A 17,798-nucleotide genomic window follows, 5' to 3' on the forward strand; every position below is an offset into this window, starting at 1 on the left:
TATTAGCCCATCAAAGACAGTAGCGGGGTGAAGAAGTGGTAATGCCACTCTTGGGCGTTACAGAATCCATCATAGGAAGTGATGGGAAGAGTCCAGGGTCCTGTATAACGTCCTCCAGACCTTCCAAGTGATGGAGAACCTGAAGAACAGCCACCAGTATGGTCAGTGATGTATCGTGACCAATAGTCATGTTGTAGGAGCCATGAGAAGGTAAGAAGGCACGTTGTACCCAGGAGGAGAGGAAGCAGAGGAGGAGATGGCCGGAGTGTGACCTGGGGGAGGATTTCTACCACTAGTCTGACATCTAGATGATACTGGACTATAACAAGGAGGCCTCCACAACGTCTAGAGGAAAGAAGGTTTCTCCACCAACATAGAAGAGGAGTCTTTACTGTAAGAGCAGTGAGACTATGGAGCTCTCTGCCAGAGGAAGGGGTCATGGGGGATTTTCTAGAAGAGTCCAGAAGGGGCCTGGAGGTCTGGAGGGTAATAATATTCCAGCTTCTAGTGACTAGATTACTGGAGATGGGGCCATGATTCAGGGAGGGATTCTAAGTGTAGATCTGGAGTCAGGAAGGAATTTCTTTCCCTAAGTGTCTCTCTCCATCCACAGGATTACACCATAGTGAAGAAGACATCGGGGGGGACTCCCATCATCCATGACTCAGGAGGGTGGAGCAGGACCCCTCATCCCATCACAGAGCCTCCCCCCCTGATACATGAGCAGAAGATCCTAGAACTCACCCACAAGATGATTGAGCTGCTGACTGAAGAGGTGACACTGCTGGGAATGCTGGGAAATTCTCCAGTAACAGCACTGGAGGGGTCTGGGTTATAATGGTGTCATTGTGTTGTCAGGTTCCTGTAAGGTGTCAGGATGTGGCGGTCTATTTCTCCATGGAGGAGTTTAAGTATATGAAAGGACACAAGGATCTGTACAAGGAGGCCACGATGGAGGCTCCCCGGCCTCTGATATCACCAGGTAAGAACTGTCAAGGTGAGGAGGAAACCCTCCTGATATCTACCTCTGATGGAAGACTCAGACGTGGTGTGAACACATCCTTATTCCAGTAGTTCTCCTCCCTTCATGTCTGGGATCCTCTAGTCACTGCACAAGCAGAGAAGACACAAGGTGCTATGTGTGACTGGAGGAGAAGGTGGGATCACCGGGCTCTTCTCTCTCCTCCTCCAGTCTGTGGTCCTGTCAGAGCGGACATGTGTCTTCTAGCAGTAGATGTACGGCCCGGAGTGTTCTAGCTGCGGAGGCTCCACAATATGTCATGGGCTCCGTTTCTCTTCATCCGAGGATCTGCTCCAGGACACATAGGAGTGGGGTGACATGGGGGGTGCAGATGAATCGGGCAGCCTGAGGGGTGACAGACGTCCCTGATCAGCGGCCGATCCCTGAGCTCCACACACACGTTCCTCGCTTTACTGTACTGCTGCATTAGGGTGTGTTCACACATGGCAGGTTTGCTGTAGAGGTTTCTGCTCCTGAAATCCGTCCCATATATGTGAATGTGGATGTTCCTGCAGCAGAGCCATGGATGTAATTATTTTATGCACTTATATAGCGCTGACGTATGGATGTGCGGATGGCATTACACACCTAGTTGTCCATACACGGCTGCCATCTACCTGCAGGGGTTGAGATTGGACATAACTCTGATCCCGGCTGTTCTGCTCCTCAGATGCTGTGGTCAGTAATGATTGCGGTATCCAAGCAATTGTACAGGGAGACACGTCTCTTTCCTTCCTGTGATCCTTGCCTCGTGCAATCACTGGGTGTCTATGGGGCCGACTGAAGGATCCCCGGCCTCTGATGCCTTATAGTCCCTATTTCTCTGGCCGGGTGTAGTAGGATGTCGGTGACATCACTGTAGAGCAGTATTGCAGTGTAAAGTACAGGGGATCACAGGTTTACGTCTCTTGGGGAGGAGGGGGTGGGGGTCACAGTAGTAACATGGCCTGAAGTGTCACACTGGACACAGGTCAGTCTCCAGAGTCCGCCGCTGTCTGGACATGAGGAATAACACCGCTTCTGGATATTATAGGATTTTTTTTTATCAGTTTTCTCTCTGCCGTCTCTGTCTGTAATTCTCTGCTGTCTCTGTCTGTAATTCTCAGCTGTCTCTTCTGTAATTCTCTGCTGTCTCTGTCTGTAATTCTCAGCTGTCTCTTCTGTAATTCTCGGGTGTCTCCGTCTGTAATTCTCTGCCGTCTCTGTCTGTAATTCTCTGCTGTCTCTGTCTGTAATTCTCGGCTGTCTCTTCTGTAATTCTCAGCTGTCTCTTCTGTAATTCTCTGCTGTCTCTGTCTGTAATTCTCGGCTTTCTCTTCTGTAATTCTCAGCTGTCTGTCTGTAATTTTCAGCTGTCTCTTCTGTAATTCTCTGCTGTCTCTGTCTGTAATTCTCTGCTGTCTCTGTCTGTAATTCTCTGCTGTCTCTGTCTGTAATTCTCTGCCGTCTCTGTCTGTAATTCTCTGCCGTCTCCGTCTGTAATTCTCTGCTGTCTCTGTCTGTAATTCTCTGCCGTCTCTGTCTGTAATTCTCGGCTGTCTCTTCTGTAATTCTCAGCTGTCTCTTCTGTAATTCTCTGCATTCTCTGTCTGTAATTTTCGGCTGTCTCTGTCTGTAATTCTCTGCTGTCTCTGTCTGTAATTCTCTGCTGTCTCTGTCTGTAATTCTCTGCTGTCTCTGTAATTCTCTGCTGTCTCTGTCTGTAATTCTCTGCTGTCTGTCTGTAATTCTCTGCTGTCTCTGTCTGTAATTCTCTGCTGTCTCTGTCTGTAATTCTCTGCTGTCTCTGTCTGTAATTCTCTGCTGTCTCTGTCTGTAATTCTCTGCTGTCTCTGTCTGTAATTCTCTGCTGTCTCTGTCTGTAATTCTCTGCTGTCTCCGTCTGTAATTCTCTGCTATCTCTGTCTGTAATTCTCTGCTGTCTCTGTCTGTAATTCTCTGCTGTCTCCGTCTGTAATTCTCTGCTGTCTCTGTCTGTAATTCTCTGCCGTCTCTGTCTGTAATTCTCTGCCGTCTCCGTCTGTAATTCTCTGCTGTCTCTGTCTGTAATTCTCTGCCGTCTCTGTCTGTAATTCTCGGCTGTCTCTTCTGTAATTCTCAGCTGTCTCTTCTGTAATTCTCTGCATTCTCTGTCTGTAATTTTCGGCTGTCTCTGTCTGTAATTCTCTGCTGTCTCTGTCTGTAATTCTCTGCCGTCTCCGTCTGTAATTCTCTGCTGTCTCTGTCTGTAATTCTCTGCTGTCTGTCTGTAATTCTCTGCTGTCTCTGTCTGTAATTCTCTGCTGTCTCTGTCTGTAATTCTCTGCCGTCTCTGTCTGTAATTCTCTGCTGTCTCTGTCTGTAATTCTCTGCTGTCTCTGTCTGTAATTCTCGGCTGTCTCTTCTGTAATTCTCGGCTGTCTCTTCTGTAATTCTCGGCTGTCTCTTCTGTAATTCTCAGCTGTCTCTTCTGTAATTCTCGGCTTTCTCTTCTGTAATTCTCTGCTGTCTCTGTCTGTAATTTTCAGCTGTCTCTTCTGTAATTCTCAGCTGTCTCTTCTGTAATTCTCTGCTGTCTCTGTCTGTAATTTTCAGCTGTCTCTTCTGTAAATCTCTGCCGTCTCTCTCTGTAATTCTCTGCTGTCTCCGTCTGTAATTCTCTGCTGTCTCCGTCTGTAATTCTCTGCCGTCTCTTCTGTAATTCTCTGCTGTCTCTGTCTGTAATTCTCTGCTGTCTCTGTCTGTAATTCTCTGCTGTCTCCGTCTGTAATTCTCTGCTGTCTCTGTCTGTAATTCTCTGCTGTCTCTGTCTGTAATTCTCTGCCGTCTCTGTCTGTAATTCTCTGCTGTCTCTGTCTGTAATTCTCGGCTGTCTCTTCTGTAATTCTCGGCTGTCTCTTCTGTAATTCTCAGCTGTCTCTTCTGTAATTCTCTGCTGTCTCTGTCTGTAATTCTCGGCTTTCTCTTCTGTAATTCTCAGCTGTCTGTCTGTAATTTTCAGCTGTCTCTTCTGTAATTCTCAGCTGTCTCTGTCTGTAATTCTCTGCTGTCTCTGTCTGTAATTCTTTGCTGTCTCTGTCTGTAATTCTCTGCTGTCTCTGTCTGTAATTCTCTGCTGTCTCTGTCTGTAATTCTCTGCTGTCTCTGTCTGTAATTCTCGGCTGTCTCTTCTGTAATTCTCAGCTGTCTCTTCTGTAATTCTCTGCATTCTCTGTCTGTAATTTTCGGCTGTCTCTGTCTGTAATTCTCTGCTGTCTCTGTCTGTAATTCTCTGCTGTCTCTGTCTGTAATTCTCAGCTGTCTCTTCTGTAATTCTCTGCTGTCTCTGTCTGTAATTTTCAGCTGTCTCTTCTGTAATTCTCAGCTGTCTCTTCTGTAAATCTCTGCCGTCTCTCTCTGTAATTCTCTGCTGTCTCCGTCTGTAATTCTCTGCTGTCTCCGTCTGTAATTCTCTGCCGTCTCTGTCTGTAATTCTCTGCTGTCTCTGTCTGTAATTCTCTGCTGTCTCTGTCTGTAATTCTCTGCTGTCTCTGTCTGTAATTCTCTGCTGTCCCTGTCTGTAATTCTCTGCTGTCTCTTCTGTAATTCTCAGCTGTCTCTTCTGTAATTCTCAGCTGTCTCTGTCTGTAATTCTCTGCCGTCTCTGTCTGTAATTCTCTGCTGTCTCTGTCTGTAATTCTCTGCTGTCCCTGTCTGTAATTCTCTGCTGTCTCTTCTGTAATTCTCAGCTGTCTCTTCTGTAATTCTCTGCTGTCTCCGTCTGTAATTCTCTGCTGTCTCTGTCTGTAATTCTCTGCTGTCTCTGTCTGTAATTCTCTGCTGTCTCTGTCTGTAATTTTCGGCTGTCTCTGTCTGTAATTCCCAGCTGTCTCTGTAATTCCCGGCTGTCTCTGTAATTCTCTGCTGTCTCTGTCTGTAATTCTCTGCTGTCTCTTCTGTAATTCTCTGCTGTCTCTGTCTGTAATTTTCAGCTGTCTCTTCTGTAATTCTCAGCTGTCTCTTCTGTAAATCTCTGCCGTCTCTCTCTGTAATTCTCTGCTGTCTCCGTCTGTAATTCTCTGCTGTCTCCGTCTGTAATTCTCTGCCGTCTCTGTCTGTAATTCTCTGCTGTCTCTGTCTGTAATTCTCTGCTGTCTCTGTCTGTAATTCTCTGCTGTCTCTGTCTGTAATTCTCTGCTGTCCCTGTCTGTAATTCTCTGCTGTCTCTTCTGTAATTCTCAGCTGTCTCTTCTGTAATTCTCAGCTGTCTCTGTCTGTAATTCTCTGCCGTCTCTGTCTGTAATTCTCTGCTGTCTCTGTCTGTAATTCTCTGCTGTCCCTGTCTGTAATTCTCTGCTGTCTCTTCTGTAATTCTCAGCTGTCTCTTCTGTAATTCTCTGCTGTCTCCGTCTGTAATTCTCTGCTGTCTCTGTCTGTAATTCTCTGCTGTCTCTGTCTGTAATTCTCTGCTGTCTCTGTCTGTAATTTTCGGCTGTCTCTGTCTGTAATTCCCAGCTGTCTCTGTAATTCCCGGCTGTCTCTGTAATTCTCTGCTGTCTCTGTCTGTAATTCTCTGCTGTCTCTGTCTGTAATTCTCTGCTGTCTCTTCTGTAATTCTCAGCTGTCTCTTCTGTAATTCTCTGCTGTCTCTGTCTGTAATTCTCTGCTGTCTCTGTCTGTAATTCTCTGCTGTCTCTTCTGTAATTCTCAGCTGTCTCTTCTGTAATTCTCTGCTGTCTCTGTCTGTAATTCTCTGCTGTCTCTGTCTGTAATTCTCAGCTGTCTCTTCTGTAATTCTCTGCTGTCTCTGTCTGTAATTCTCTGCTGTCTCTATCTGTAATTCTCTGCTGTCTCTGTCTGTAATTCTCAGCTGTCTCTTCTGTAATTCTCTGCAGTCTCTGTCTGTAATTCTCGGCTGTCTCTGTCTGTAATTCCCGGCTGTCTCTGTAATTCCCGGCTGTCTCTGTTTGTAATTCCCAGCTGTCTCTGTAATTCCCGGCTGTCTCTGTCTGTAATTCTCTGCTGTCTCTTCTGTAATTCTCTGCAGTCTCTGTCTGTAATTCTCGGCTGTCTCTGTCTGTAATTCCCGGCTGTCTCTGTAATTCCCGGCTGTCTCTGTCTGTAATTCCCAGCTGTCTCTGTAATTCCCGGCTGTCTCTGTCTGTAATTCTCTGCTGTCATTCTGTAATTCCCGGCTGTCTCTGTCTGTAATTCTCTGCTGTCTCTCTCTGTAATTCTCTGCAGTCTCTGTCTGTAATTCTCGGCTGTCTCTGTCTGTAATTCCCGGCTGTCTCTGTAATTCCCGGCTGTCTCTGTCTGTAATTCCCAGCTGTCTCTGTAATTCCCGGCTGTCTCTGTCTGTAATTCTCTGCTGTCATTCTGTAATTCCCGGCTGTCTCTGTAATTCCCGGCTGTCTCTGTCTGTAATTCCCAGCTGTCTCTGTAATTCCCGGCTGTCTCTGTCTGTAATTCTCTGCTGTCTCTTCTGTAATTCTCTGCAGTCTCTGTCTGTAATTCTCGGCTGTCTCTGTCTGTAATTCCCGGCTGTCTCTGTAATTCCCGGCTGTCTCTGTCTGTAATTCCCAGCTGTCTCTGTAATTCCCGGCTGTCTCTGTCTGTAATTCCCGGCTGTCTCTGTAATTCCCGGCTGTCTCTGTCTGTAATTTCCGGCTGTCTCTGTAATTCCCGGCTGTCTCTGTAATTTCCGGCTGTCTCTGTAATTCCCGGCTGTCTCTGTCTGTAATTTCCGGCTGTCTCTGTAATTCCCGGCTGTCTCTGTCTGTAATTCTCTGCTGTCTCTGTCTGTAATTCTCTGCTGTCTCTGTCTGTAATTCTCTGCTGTCTCTCTGTAATTCCCGGCTGTCTCTGTCTGTAATTTCCGGCTGTCTCTGTAATTCCCGGCTGTCTCTGTCTGTAATTCTCTGCTGTCTCTTCTGTAATTCTCTGCAGTCTCTGTCTGTAATTCTCGGCTGTCTCTGTCTGTAATTCCCGGCTGTCTCTGTAATTCCCGGCTGTCTCTGTCTGTAATTCCCAGCTGTCTCTGTAATTCCCGGCTGTCTCTGTCTGTAATTCCCGGCTGTCTCTGTAATTCCCGGCTGTCTCTGTCTGTAATTTCCGGCTGTCTCTGTAATTCCCGGCTGTCTCTGTAATTTCCGGCTGTCTCTGTAATTCCCGGCTGTCTCTGTCTGTAATTTCCGGCTGTCTCTGTAATTCCCGGCTGTCTCTGTCTGTAATTCTCTGCTGTCTCTGTCTGTAATTCTCTGCTGTCTCTCTGTAATTCCCGGCTGTCTCTGTCTGTAATTTCCGGCTGTCTCTGTAATTCCCGGCTGTCTCTGTCTGTAATTCTCTGCTGTCTCTGTCTGTAATTCTCTGCTGTCTCTGTCTGTAATTCTCTGCTGTCTCTCTGTAATTCCCGGCTGTCTCTGAGGTGCTGGGTGGAGACGAGCTGCTGTCATGTCTACTAGTTAGGCTAGTTTCACACTAGCGTTCGGGGCTCCGTTTGAAGGCTCTCACAAGTGGCCCCGAACGGATCCGTACGGCCCTAATGCATTCTGAGTGGACGCGGATCCGCCCAGAATGTATCAGTCTGGCACCGTTTGTCCTCCGCTCCGCTCAGCAGGCGGACACCCGAACGCAGCTTGCAGCCTGGCCGTGCGGAGGCGTGCGGATCCGTCCAGACTTACAATGGAAGTCAATGGGGACGGATCCGTTTGAAGATGCCACAATATGGCTCAATCTTCAAGCGGATCCGTCCCCCATTGACTTTCAATGTAAAAGTCTGGACGGATCCGCTCAGGCTAATTTCACACTTAGCTTTTTTTTGCCAATATAATGCAGACGGATCCGATCGAACGCTAGTGTGAAAGTAGCCTTAATTGGGTAAAAGTGCTGTAAATTTAGTAACCAAAGTAATTGTTCCGGGGCAGCAGATTGTCCTGTGTGACCAGGAATCTACTGTGGAGCCGAGCGGTCGCAGCCGCCATGACTGTTCCCCATACAGAGGGGTGATTGCTGCCTGTATAGGGATCGTTTCCAGATCAGCAGCTGTCTCTGTGTCTGTCTCTCAGCCTCTGTCTCCAGCACCTCCTTCCCCTCCCTTCTCCACAGACTTCTATGTACTCTGATCCCTGTGTGAGCAGATGGATTTGAGCAGTGGGTTCAGAATTAGGCCTCCTGAACATGAACGTGTCCTCCCCGTGGCCGTGCTGCGGACCCATTGAAGTGAATTCCGTGATGCGGCATGCCCATGGAACGGCGCCCGTGAATTGCGGATCTACAAATGCGGTTCACAGTACGGCAACGGGCAGCACGCGTTCGTGTGCAGGAGGCGTTTATATAGATCACTGGCTGAAGCACTCCGCTTCGCTCGGGTATATTTCATCTATTTCATTTAATGTTTGTGTGTGTCGTCAAAAGATATTGACACTATCCTCTATATTAGTAACAGCTACAGCACCCCGCCCCCAAAACAGTGGCCTCCACAGCCCCCACCCCTTAACAATGACCCCCCACACAGTGCCCCGCCCCCAAAACAGTGGCCTCCACAGCCCCCACCCCTTAACACTGACCCCCCTCACAGTGCCCCGCCCCCAAAACAGTGGCCTCCACAGCCCCCACCCCTTAACACTGAGCCCCACACAGTGCCCCGTCCCTTAAAATTGGACCTCCACAGCAGCCCAACCCCTTAACTTTGACCTTTACAGCAGCCTTTCCCTTTTAACAGTGACTTTCACAGCATACCACCCCCTTGACAGTGACCTCCACAGAGGCTCGCCCCCTTAACAGTGGCCTTTACTGGATCGGGGCGTGTCCTTTTGAACAGCTCACTCTAAGACAGCAGCACTGTGCTGTCTGAGCATGAACTGCCGGGAGAAAGTCATCCTCCCTCCACCCCTGCAGCTGACAGAAGTAGATTTTTACTTTTATTTTTAAATGCCCTTCAGCTCAGGCGTGGGAGGGGGCGTGGCCTAACAGATATGGGCGTGGCTTAGCAGAACCTAAAAGTTGATTTTTAACTTCATTTTTTCAATCTCATTCGGCTGAGGAGTGGAAGCGGGCGTGGCTTAACCAGATTGGGGGCGCGTCCTTTTGAACAGCTCACTCTAAGACAGCAGCACTGTGCTGTCTGAGTGTGAGCTGCAGGGTGAAAGTCACCCTCCCTCCACCCCTGCAGCTCATAGAAGTTGATTTTTACCTTCATTTTTTCAATCCCCGTTGTCTCAGGAGTGGGAAGGGCGTGGCCTAACCAGATCAGGTTCGTGGCTTAGAGGGACCTGGGGGCGGGGTTTTAAGTCTTTTGAGGGTGGACACATGGCAGGGGGCGTGTCTGGGCTCCTTCCTGCAAGAGTGACGCCCCTCCGGACAACTTACTGTCTCATTTGCAAATAAACTGGATTTTCAGAGGATAAAAACATCTATCGCTGGAACAAAGGCACATCTGGAAATAAGGTACTAAGTGCTATTAGGCCAGGGCTTTACTTCAATAGCGATTATCCTGGTGACAGATTTCCTTTAAAGCTCTCCTACAGCAGTGAGGATAAATGGCTGGGTTGTTATGTAAACCTGGAGTAAAACTGTGTGTATGTGGAGGCTGGAGCCTGCGAGCTTCTATTGGCTGATAAGGGTCATGTGACCAAGCTTCTATTTGCTAATGCATATTTTGGGAATATCTCAGGAACGGTACGTCCTAGAGAGCTGAGACCTGGTCTAAAACCTTCCTGGACACCTGATGTACCTGTGTGCCAAATTTCGTGATTGTAAATGCGACGGTGCGGATTCCTTTAGCGGACACACACACATACACTCAGCTTTATATATTAGATTATAAGGTTTATTAAATGTTGCCACCAGGTTATTGTCAGGTAATGCTCTGCACCGGTCATTGACAGCACTGAAGTAGGTAGTTGGCGCACAGTGGCAGTGTCCACACCATCCTATACTATCATACAGCTGGCACTCTGCTGTCACTGCTGGGATCAGAGTTAATGCCGGACCGGCAGTTTAGCCTCTTAGATGCTGCTGTCAGTGCTGATCACAGCATTGAAATCGTAAGAATGAGGAAGGAAGCTCCGTATCTCACCCCATCACCCCCCCATCATGAGATCATGTGGAGCCAAGAGGTTGACAGGTCCTGACTGCTGCATAGTCATCTGGACAGGCCCTGTCAATCAAGAAGGAGAGGGAGGGGCCGGCGGAGGAAGCAGGAGGTGCACAGAGTGCCATGGACCACCCTCAGTGCACTGAACCGCTCATTCACATATAGATGAAATCTTCATTATCTCCAGACTGACACAACGGATCGCTAAGTGAACGGTGTCATTACATTCAGCTGCGCGAGTCCTACCTCCTCTAAGGGCATTGTCTAAGTGAACCCCTCAATCTTCACAGTACCCCTGATGGTGGGGATAGACTTTCCCGAGGGGAACACCAGGTCGCTACCTCTTGAGGAGGATAGGTACACAAGGCAGCTGGCCCAGGCGGACCAGGAGGTACCTGAGCAAGGTACCAGGGGTACAGGTGTTGTCAGCAGGCTGAGTCGTAACCAGGAGCAACAGTGCAGGACCGAAGGATGAGGCAGAGGCGAAGTCAGACAGGCAAAAGGAAAGGGCAGGTGGCACAGGTACAGGTCAGGCAATCCGGGTCAGCAACAGGAGAGTCAAGGCAAGCAGGCAGGGATCTAACAGGTAGCAGAGTCCAGGAATACAGGTACGAGTCAGGAACACAAGCGGAAATCAGGAACCTTAGCAGGACACAAGGACCTTGACACTGAGGCATCTGGGAAGGGGCTGAGCTACTTATATATGCGCATGAGGGCCAGGATTGGTTAGCGAGGTCACATGATCTAACCCATAAAGCCCAGCAAGTAACTTAAGCGGCCCTTAAGGAAGTGCTGCAGGAAAGAAGCAGCAAGCAGGCCATGGTCAGGGCTGAGAGAAAACTGTGGAGCGGATCCCAGAACAACACTACTTACACAGCCAGAGCCTAGGTCTGCAACGGTGAATGGGAAGCACCGGCCGCAGATCACTCTGAACATGACGCCTGGGACCGCAGTGGTAAGCAGGGGAACTGCGGCGTACAGAAGCCGCTGTTGCGTGCGTTTTGAGGAAGTAGCCTCCCTTTATCTAACACGTTGCAGGAAGGGTGTGTACATGGTGGACATTCTGGAAGTGGAGGGAGGACTTTAGAGAAACTAAATCCCTTTGTCCACTTTATATTCAAGCCGCGTGGGTGACGTGTGTCAAACGTCATAATCCCAAAGGTCTCCCTTATATAAAGAGCTTGGCACTAGTCAACTCTCCGACATCCTTATTGGGGTGGGCAGGGTCACCTTGGTGGACAAGGAAGAAAGGGTTTGAGGCTCCCAAGAGATTTTTACTTTGTGGATTGTTGTTTCCAAGAAGGTACAAAGTACAACTTGTTCTGGAAAACAAGCCTTCTGTGTGAAGGGAAAAATACGTTGTCATGGCTCTGGGGAAGCATGGGGGGAAAAAAGAGAAGAAAATGTCAAGTTTTTGTGTTTAACGTATTTTTAAAGAACTTTTGATGATGTTATAAATGTTTTTGTTTCACTATTTGTTTGCAAACAAAACCGATAAATTCCTGCAGTTTTCGCACTGGCCACTAAGCCTAATAATAGGCGCCACTTTCTGCTCTGTACAGATCACTTTAGGCAGTTATCTACTTATCTTATCCTTCTAATCCTGTCTATAATGATATCACCTCTGTGTACAGTTAAGACAGGATCCACCATCCACAATAGGTAATTGTCAGAGCTTATCTACTCTACCTCCCTGCACAATGACCTCTGCACGGGTTACAGAGCATGCCTAGAAAACTCTCCCCATAGAAATCAATGAGGCCCCCTCCTGACCACTGTGATCATGGCTCGTGGGGCTGCCGTAAAGCAATTTTCTTAATGCTGTGTAAATGCTGCTAAGAACGGCTCAGGCAAGATGGCCGCCCCCATGATCATGTTCCGGAAATAAAATAAAAAAATCTGTAATCAGAAAATAAGAACAGATTAGATAAAGAGGAGACGTGTCACTATCTGGTTTTGGCTGGCAGAAACGTTTTTGGGTGACACATTCCCTTTAAAGAGACCAGTAGCTTTTTGCCAATTACTTGGCGTAGGAGATAGAGAGGTAAATGGGGAAGGAGCAAATATCGCCACCCGGAGTCCAATCCCTGCTTCAGAATGAGGTCCCCATTAAATAATGGCTGATACTTTTACGACAACTAAATATTTCAGCTGTTCAATATATTAGGGAGCCGACAGTTAGTACGGTGGGGGAGGGGAGCGGGAATCTAGCCAGCAACGTAGAAACAAGATTTTCCTTGGTCTCCGGATATCCCCGCTGCACAGATAATGTATGGATTTTCCTCGTATATTTTATTTGGCCATGTTCTGTATGGCCTGGTGAGGGGGGTCCCATATTTTTTACTTATTTATACAATGTGGTGCGGTGGCTACATCGATGATCTTTTACTCTTTTGGACTGGGGATGTAGCTCTCATTATAGATGATTTACGTTTTCCTTCTCCCCATTTGTATTTTACTTTTTCTCATGACCCCTGTCAGATTACTTTCTTGGATTTCAAACTTGTAGGTGACCCCCAAAATAATGCAGTTATTACTGAACTCTCTCGGGCAGAGAACGTCATACTTCATGCTGCTAGTTGTCACCCGGGACACTCTGTTTCCAGTATAGCAGTGGGTGAATGTACCCGGGCGCTGCGGACAGGCTCTGATCCTGGTGATTATATGGAAGAAGAAGAAAAATACAAGGACAGCAGGTTGGATGGTAGAGGTCACTCCACCATTTTATTGTTAAAAGCTAAAAAGAAAATTATTTGACAGATTTACTGCAATCGAGATTCAAAGGAAATGATAGGGTTCCTTCAGAAGGAAAAAAGAAGAATATAGTCCCTTATATCCACACAGGACTCCTCAGACTACATCGAGAGCACAAGGACTATTACAGGTATCTGCCATTATGTAATGGGGACCCTATTCTGAAGCAGGGTCTGGGCTCCTGAAGAGGAGTCTCCCTTGGTACCATTTGGCTTCTTCCCTATTTGCGGTACCTCTCCATCTCCTATACCAAGTAATTGGCTGAAAGCTGCTGGTAATAAATGATGTTACAGTTATTTGGAGGCAATTTTTGTTTATGATTGCATTTTACTTATTTTTTGCCAAAAATAATTTTTTTAATTGGCTATTATTAAAAATATTAAGCCATTCGGTCACAAAGGGTTAACTGTTTTTCTAGCTGTGTGACTGGTACTTTTACTTTGTGCCGGTCATCTAATAACCCTCATCTCTAAACTACTGAGGGTCATAAACACTTATTTAAGCCACATTCTTATCAGTAAGGTAAGAACTGAGCTATAATAAGTGTTTATAATGTCAGAGATAAGGAACCCGTCAGCTCCTCAGATGTCAGAGATAAAGAGCCCGTCAGCTCCTCAGATGTCAGAGATAAGGAGCCTGTCTGCTCCTCAGATGTCAGAGATAAGGAGCCTGTCTGCTCCTCAGATGTCAGAGATAAGGAGCCCGTCAGCTCCTCAGATGTCAGAGATAAAGAGCCCGTCAGCTCCTCAGATGTCAGAGATAAGGAGCCTGTCTGCTCCTCAGATGTCAGAGATAAGGAGCCTGTCTGCTCCTCAGATGTCAGAGATAAGGAGCCTGTCTGCTCCTCAGATGTCAGAGATAAGGAGCCCGTCTGCTCCTCAGATGTCAGAGATAAGGAGCCTGTCTGCTCCTCAGATGTCAGAGATAAGGAGCCTGTCTGCTCCTCAGATGTCAGAGATAAGGAGCCCGTCTGCTCCTCAGATGTCAGAGATAAGGAGCCCGTCTGCTCCTCAGATGTCAGAGATAAGGAGCCTGTCTGCTCCTCAGATGTCAGAGATAAGGAGCCTGCCTGCTCCTAGATGTCAGAGATAAGGAGCCCGTCTGCTCCTCAGATGTCAGAGATAAGGAGCCCGTCTGCTCCTCAGATGTCAGAGATAAGGAGCCCGTCTGCTCCTCAGATGTCAGAGATAAGGAGCCCGTCTGCTCCTCAGATGTCAGAGATAAGGAGCCCGTCTGCTCCTCAGATGTCAGAGATAAGGAGCCCGTCTGCTCCTCAGATGTCAGAGATAAGGAGCCCGTCTGCTCCTCAGATGTCAGAGATAAGGAGCCTGTCTGCTCCTAGATGTCAGAGATAAGGAGCCCGTCTGCTCCTCAGATGTCAGAGATAAGGAGCCCGTCTGCTCCTCAGATGTCAGAGATAAGGAGCCTGTCTGCTCCTCAGATGTCAGAGATAAGGAGCCCGTCTGCTCCTCAGATGTCAGAGATAAGGAGCCCGTCTGCTCCTCAGATGTCAGAGATAAGGAGCCTGTCTGCTCCACAGATGTCAGAGATAAGGAGCCCGTCTGCTCCTCAGATGTCAGAGATAAGGAGCCCGTATTTGGGTATTTGTAACATCAGTCGGGGGCCATACAAAATTCTCAACGTAAAGATTTGACTGCTATATTTGGTCAAACATATAATTGACTTGGGGTCAGAAATTGCGCTTCAGTTAAAAAAAATCCGGAGTGCAGTATTCTTGCAGCACAAAATGGCGCCTGCACTGTATTTATTATATTAGTGCAGGCAGAATTTTGACAACATAAAGAAGTCAAATTTTTAAATTGAGAATATTTTATATATTTAGTTCTTTATTTGGCATTAATAGCAGCCAAGCTCATCCCAGAGGGGTCCAGAGAGGGGTTCACCCAGCTTTCACTCTCCCTGCCTCTGCCTTCACCTCTGTTTCTTTCTCAGCCTCAGATCAGACCGTCATTAGACCCTCCCCAGCTTCCAGCAGACCCCCCGCCTCCATCACCCCCCCAGCATCCATCAGCCTCACATCAGAACCCCCAGGCTCAGATCAGCCCCCATCAGACGCCCCCAGCTGCCAATTAGACCCCCCAGCCTTCACTATCTTCAGATCAGAACCCCATTCAGACGTTTTGAAAAAAAAAGTAAACTTACTTCTCCAGCTTCGGACAGCGTTGCCACTCAGCAGATTCACTCACCCACCTGCGACCTGCTGGCGCACAGCATCAGGTCATAGTGGGTACCTACGTGCACTACGTCCTGGCACTCTAAGTGTCAGGACACAGACTTGGGCCCGGAAGAAGACCAGGGAAGGTGAGTATAGCCAGCGCGGTGCTGTTCTCACCTTCCTGTGCCTTCCGCATGCTAATGACCGATTCCATAATGGAAGCGGTCGTAAGCATTTGGACTATATACTGTGGCAGGGACCCCGGGGCCACATGAAATGATCCCGTAGGCTGGAGGTTCCCCACCCCTGCTTTGTATAACGTTCAGCTATAACCTGATTTATCATCTCTGCCTCCCTGTTTTTTTGTTTTGTTTTTTTTTCTATCAAAACCAGGAGTGGATTCAAATGGAATGGGAAATATAAATGAAGTACTACTTCTTCCTAATGGATTCACTTCTGATTTGGCTCTAAAACTGCCTGTGTGTTTCCAGACGAATAGGAAGGTTATAAAAGTGTCTACGCTGTGATTTGAATAAAAAAATAATAATAATCTTTTTTTTATCTAACAGAAAATCCCAGTAATATCTCTGAGGGAAACTTCATGTTATCAATAGATTTTAAAGTAGAAGATGAAGATATTGGGCGGCACTCTTCAGGAGAAGACCTCATTACCCATAATGTACATCCAGGACATTACAGTACAGATCTATACTATAATCTCCCTAATCATGAGCCTGACCGATCACAGATTGTTACCACAAGTACCGGGCAGAAGGCTGGTAAAAGGTTTCAATGTGGGGAATGTGGAAAAGAGTATACAAACAGCTCAAATCTACATAAACACAGGAAAAGTCACACTGGAGAGAGGCCGTATCCATGTTCAGAATGTGGGAAAAGTTTTATTACTAATAACATGCTCAAGGTCCATCAGAGAATTCACACAGGAGAGAAACCATATTCATGTTCAGAGTGTGGGAAATGTTTTACAGATAAATCAGGTCTTGTTGTGCATCAGCGACATCACACAGGAGAGAAGCCGTATTCATGTTCTGAATGTGGGAAACGTTTTACATACAAAGCAAGTCTTCTTCGACATCAGAGAACTCACACAGGAGAGAAGCCGTATTCATGTTCAGAATGTGGGAAATGTTTTATGTATGAATCGCAAGTTGTGAAGCATGAGAGAATTCACACAGGAGAGAAGCCATTTTCATGTCCAGAATGTGGAAAAAGTTTTATTACTAAAAACAAACTCCAGGTTCATCAGAGACGTCACACAGGAGAGAAACCATATTCATGTTCAGAATGTCGTAAATGTTTTATTTCTAAAGACAACCTCAACCTTCATCAGAGATATCACACAGGGAAGAAGCCATATTCCTGTTCAATATGTGAGAAATGTTTTGCATATAATTCACAGCTTGTGAAGCATGAGCGAATTCACACAGGAGAGAAGCCATATTCATGTTCAAAATGTGGGAAATGTTTTATAGATAAGTCACATCTTATTAGACATGAGAAAAGTCACACGGGAGAGAAGCCATTTTCATGCTTAGAAGGTGGTGAACGTTTTACACAAAAGTCAAGTCTTGATACACATGACGGATTTCACACAGGGGAGAAGCCATTTTAATGCTTCTTATGTGGAAAATATCATTTTGAAACTCACCAGACTATTCTCACAGAGGAGACCGTATTCTTGTTTGGAATGTGGGACATGTTATAAGAGCAAAAAATGATTATTTAACCCATCGGGTTATTAAATACCGATATTAACCACCTCCGGACCGCCTAACGCACATGTGCGTTCCGGAGGTGGCAGCGCTGCGCACAGTCACGCATATACGCGCCATCTCGCGAGACGCGAGATTTCCTGTGAACGCGCGCACACAGGCGCGCGCGCTCACAGGAACGGAAGGTAAGCGAGTGGATCTCCAGCATGCCAGCGGCGATCGTTCGCTGGCAGGCTGGAGATCCGAATTTTTTAACCCCTAACAGGTATATTAGACGCTGTTTTCATAACAGCGTCTAATATACCTCCTACCTGGTCCTCTGGTGGTCCCTTTTGTTAGGATCGACCACCAGAGGACTCAGGTAGGTCAGTACAGTCGCACCAAACACCACACTACACTACACCCCCCCCCCCGTCACTTATTAACCCCTTATAAACCCCTGATCACCCATGATCACCCCATATAAACTCCCTGATCACCCCCCTGTCATTGATCACCGCCCTGTCATTGATCACCCCCCTGTCAGGCTCCGTTCAGACGTCCGTATGATTTTTACGGATCCACGGATACATGGATCGGATCCGCAAAACGCATACGGACGTCTAAATGGAGCCTTACAGGGGGGTGATCAATGACAGGCGGGTGATCACCCATATACACTCCCTGATCACCCCCTGTCATTGATCACCCCCCTGTAAGGCTCCATTCAGACGTCCGCATGTTTTTTGTGGATCCGATCAATGTATCCATGGATCCGTAAAAAATCATGCGGATGTCTGAATGGAGCCTTACAGGGGGGGTGATCCGTGACAGGGGGGTGATCACCCTGATTACCCTGATCACCCCCTGTCATTGATAACCCCCCTGTAAGGCTCCATTCAGACGTCCGCATGTTTTTTGTGGATCCGATCCATGTATCCATGGATCCGTAAAAAATCATGCGGATGTCTGAATGGAGCCTTACAGGGGGGGTGATCCGTGACAGGGGGGTGATCACCCTGATTACCCTGATCACCCCCTGTCATTGATAACTCCCCTGTAAGGCTCCATTCAGACGTC

General features: G+C 47.3%; 1 protein-coding gene across 1 annotated transcript; it reads left to right on the forward strand.

Moving 5' to 3' along the window:
- Window positions 1-870: 870 nt before the first annotated feature.
- LOC122929281 (gastrula zinc finger protein XlCGF17.1-like) lies at window positions 871-16,749 on the forward strand. Its single transcript, XM_044282798.1, has 2 exons — window positions 871-982; window positions 15,576-16,749. The coding sequence occupies exons 1-2, from the start codon at window positions 898-900 to the stop codon at window positions 16,637-16,639; spliced, it is 1,149 nt and encodes a 382-aa protein (XP_044138733.1). The 5' UTR covers window positions 871-897; the 3' UTR covers window positions 16,640-16,749.
- The last annotated feature ends 1,049 nt before the right edge of the window (window positions 16,750-17,798 follow it).

The sequence above is a fragment of the Bufo gargarizans genome, chromosome 2 (assembly GCF_014858855.1).
Source record: "Bufo gargarizans isolate SCDJY-AF-19 chromosome 2, ASM1485885v1, whole genome shotgun sequence".
In the NCBI taxonomy this organism is placed as follows: Eukaryota; Metazoa; Chordata; class Amphibia; order Anura; family Bufonidae; genus Bufo; species Bufo gargarizans.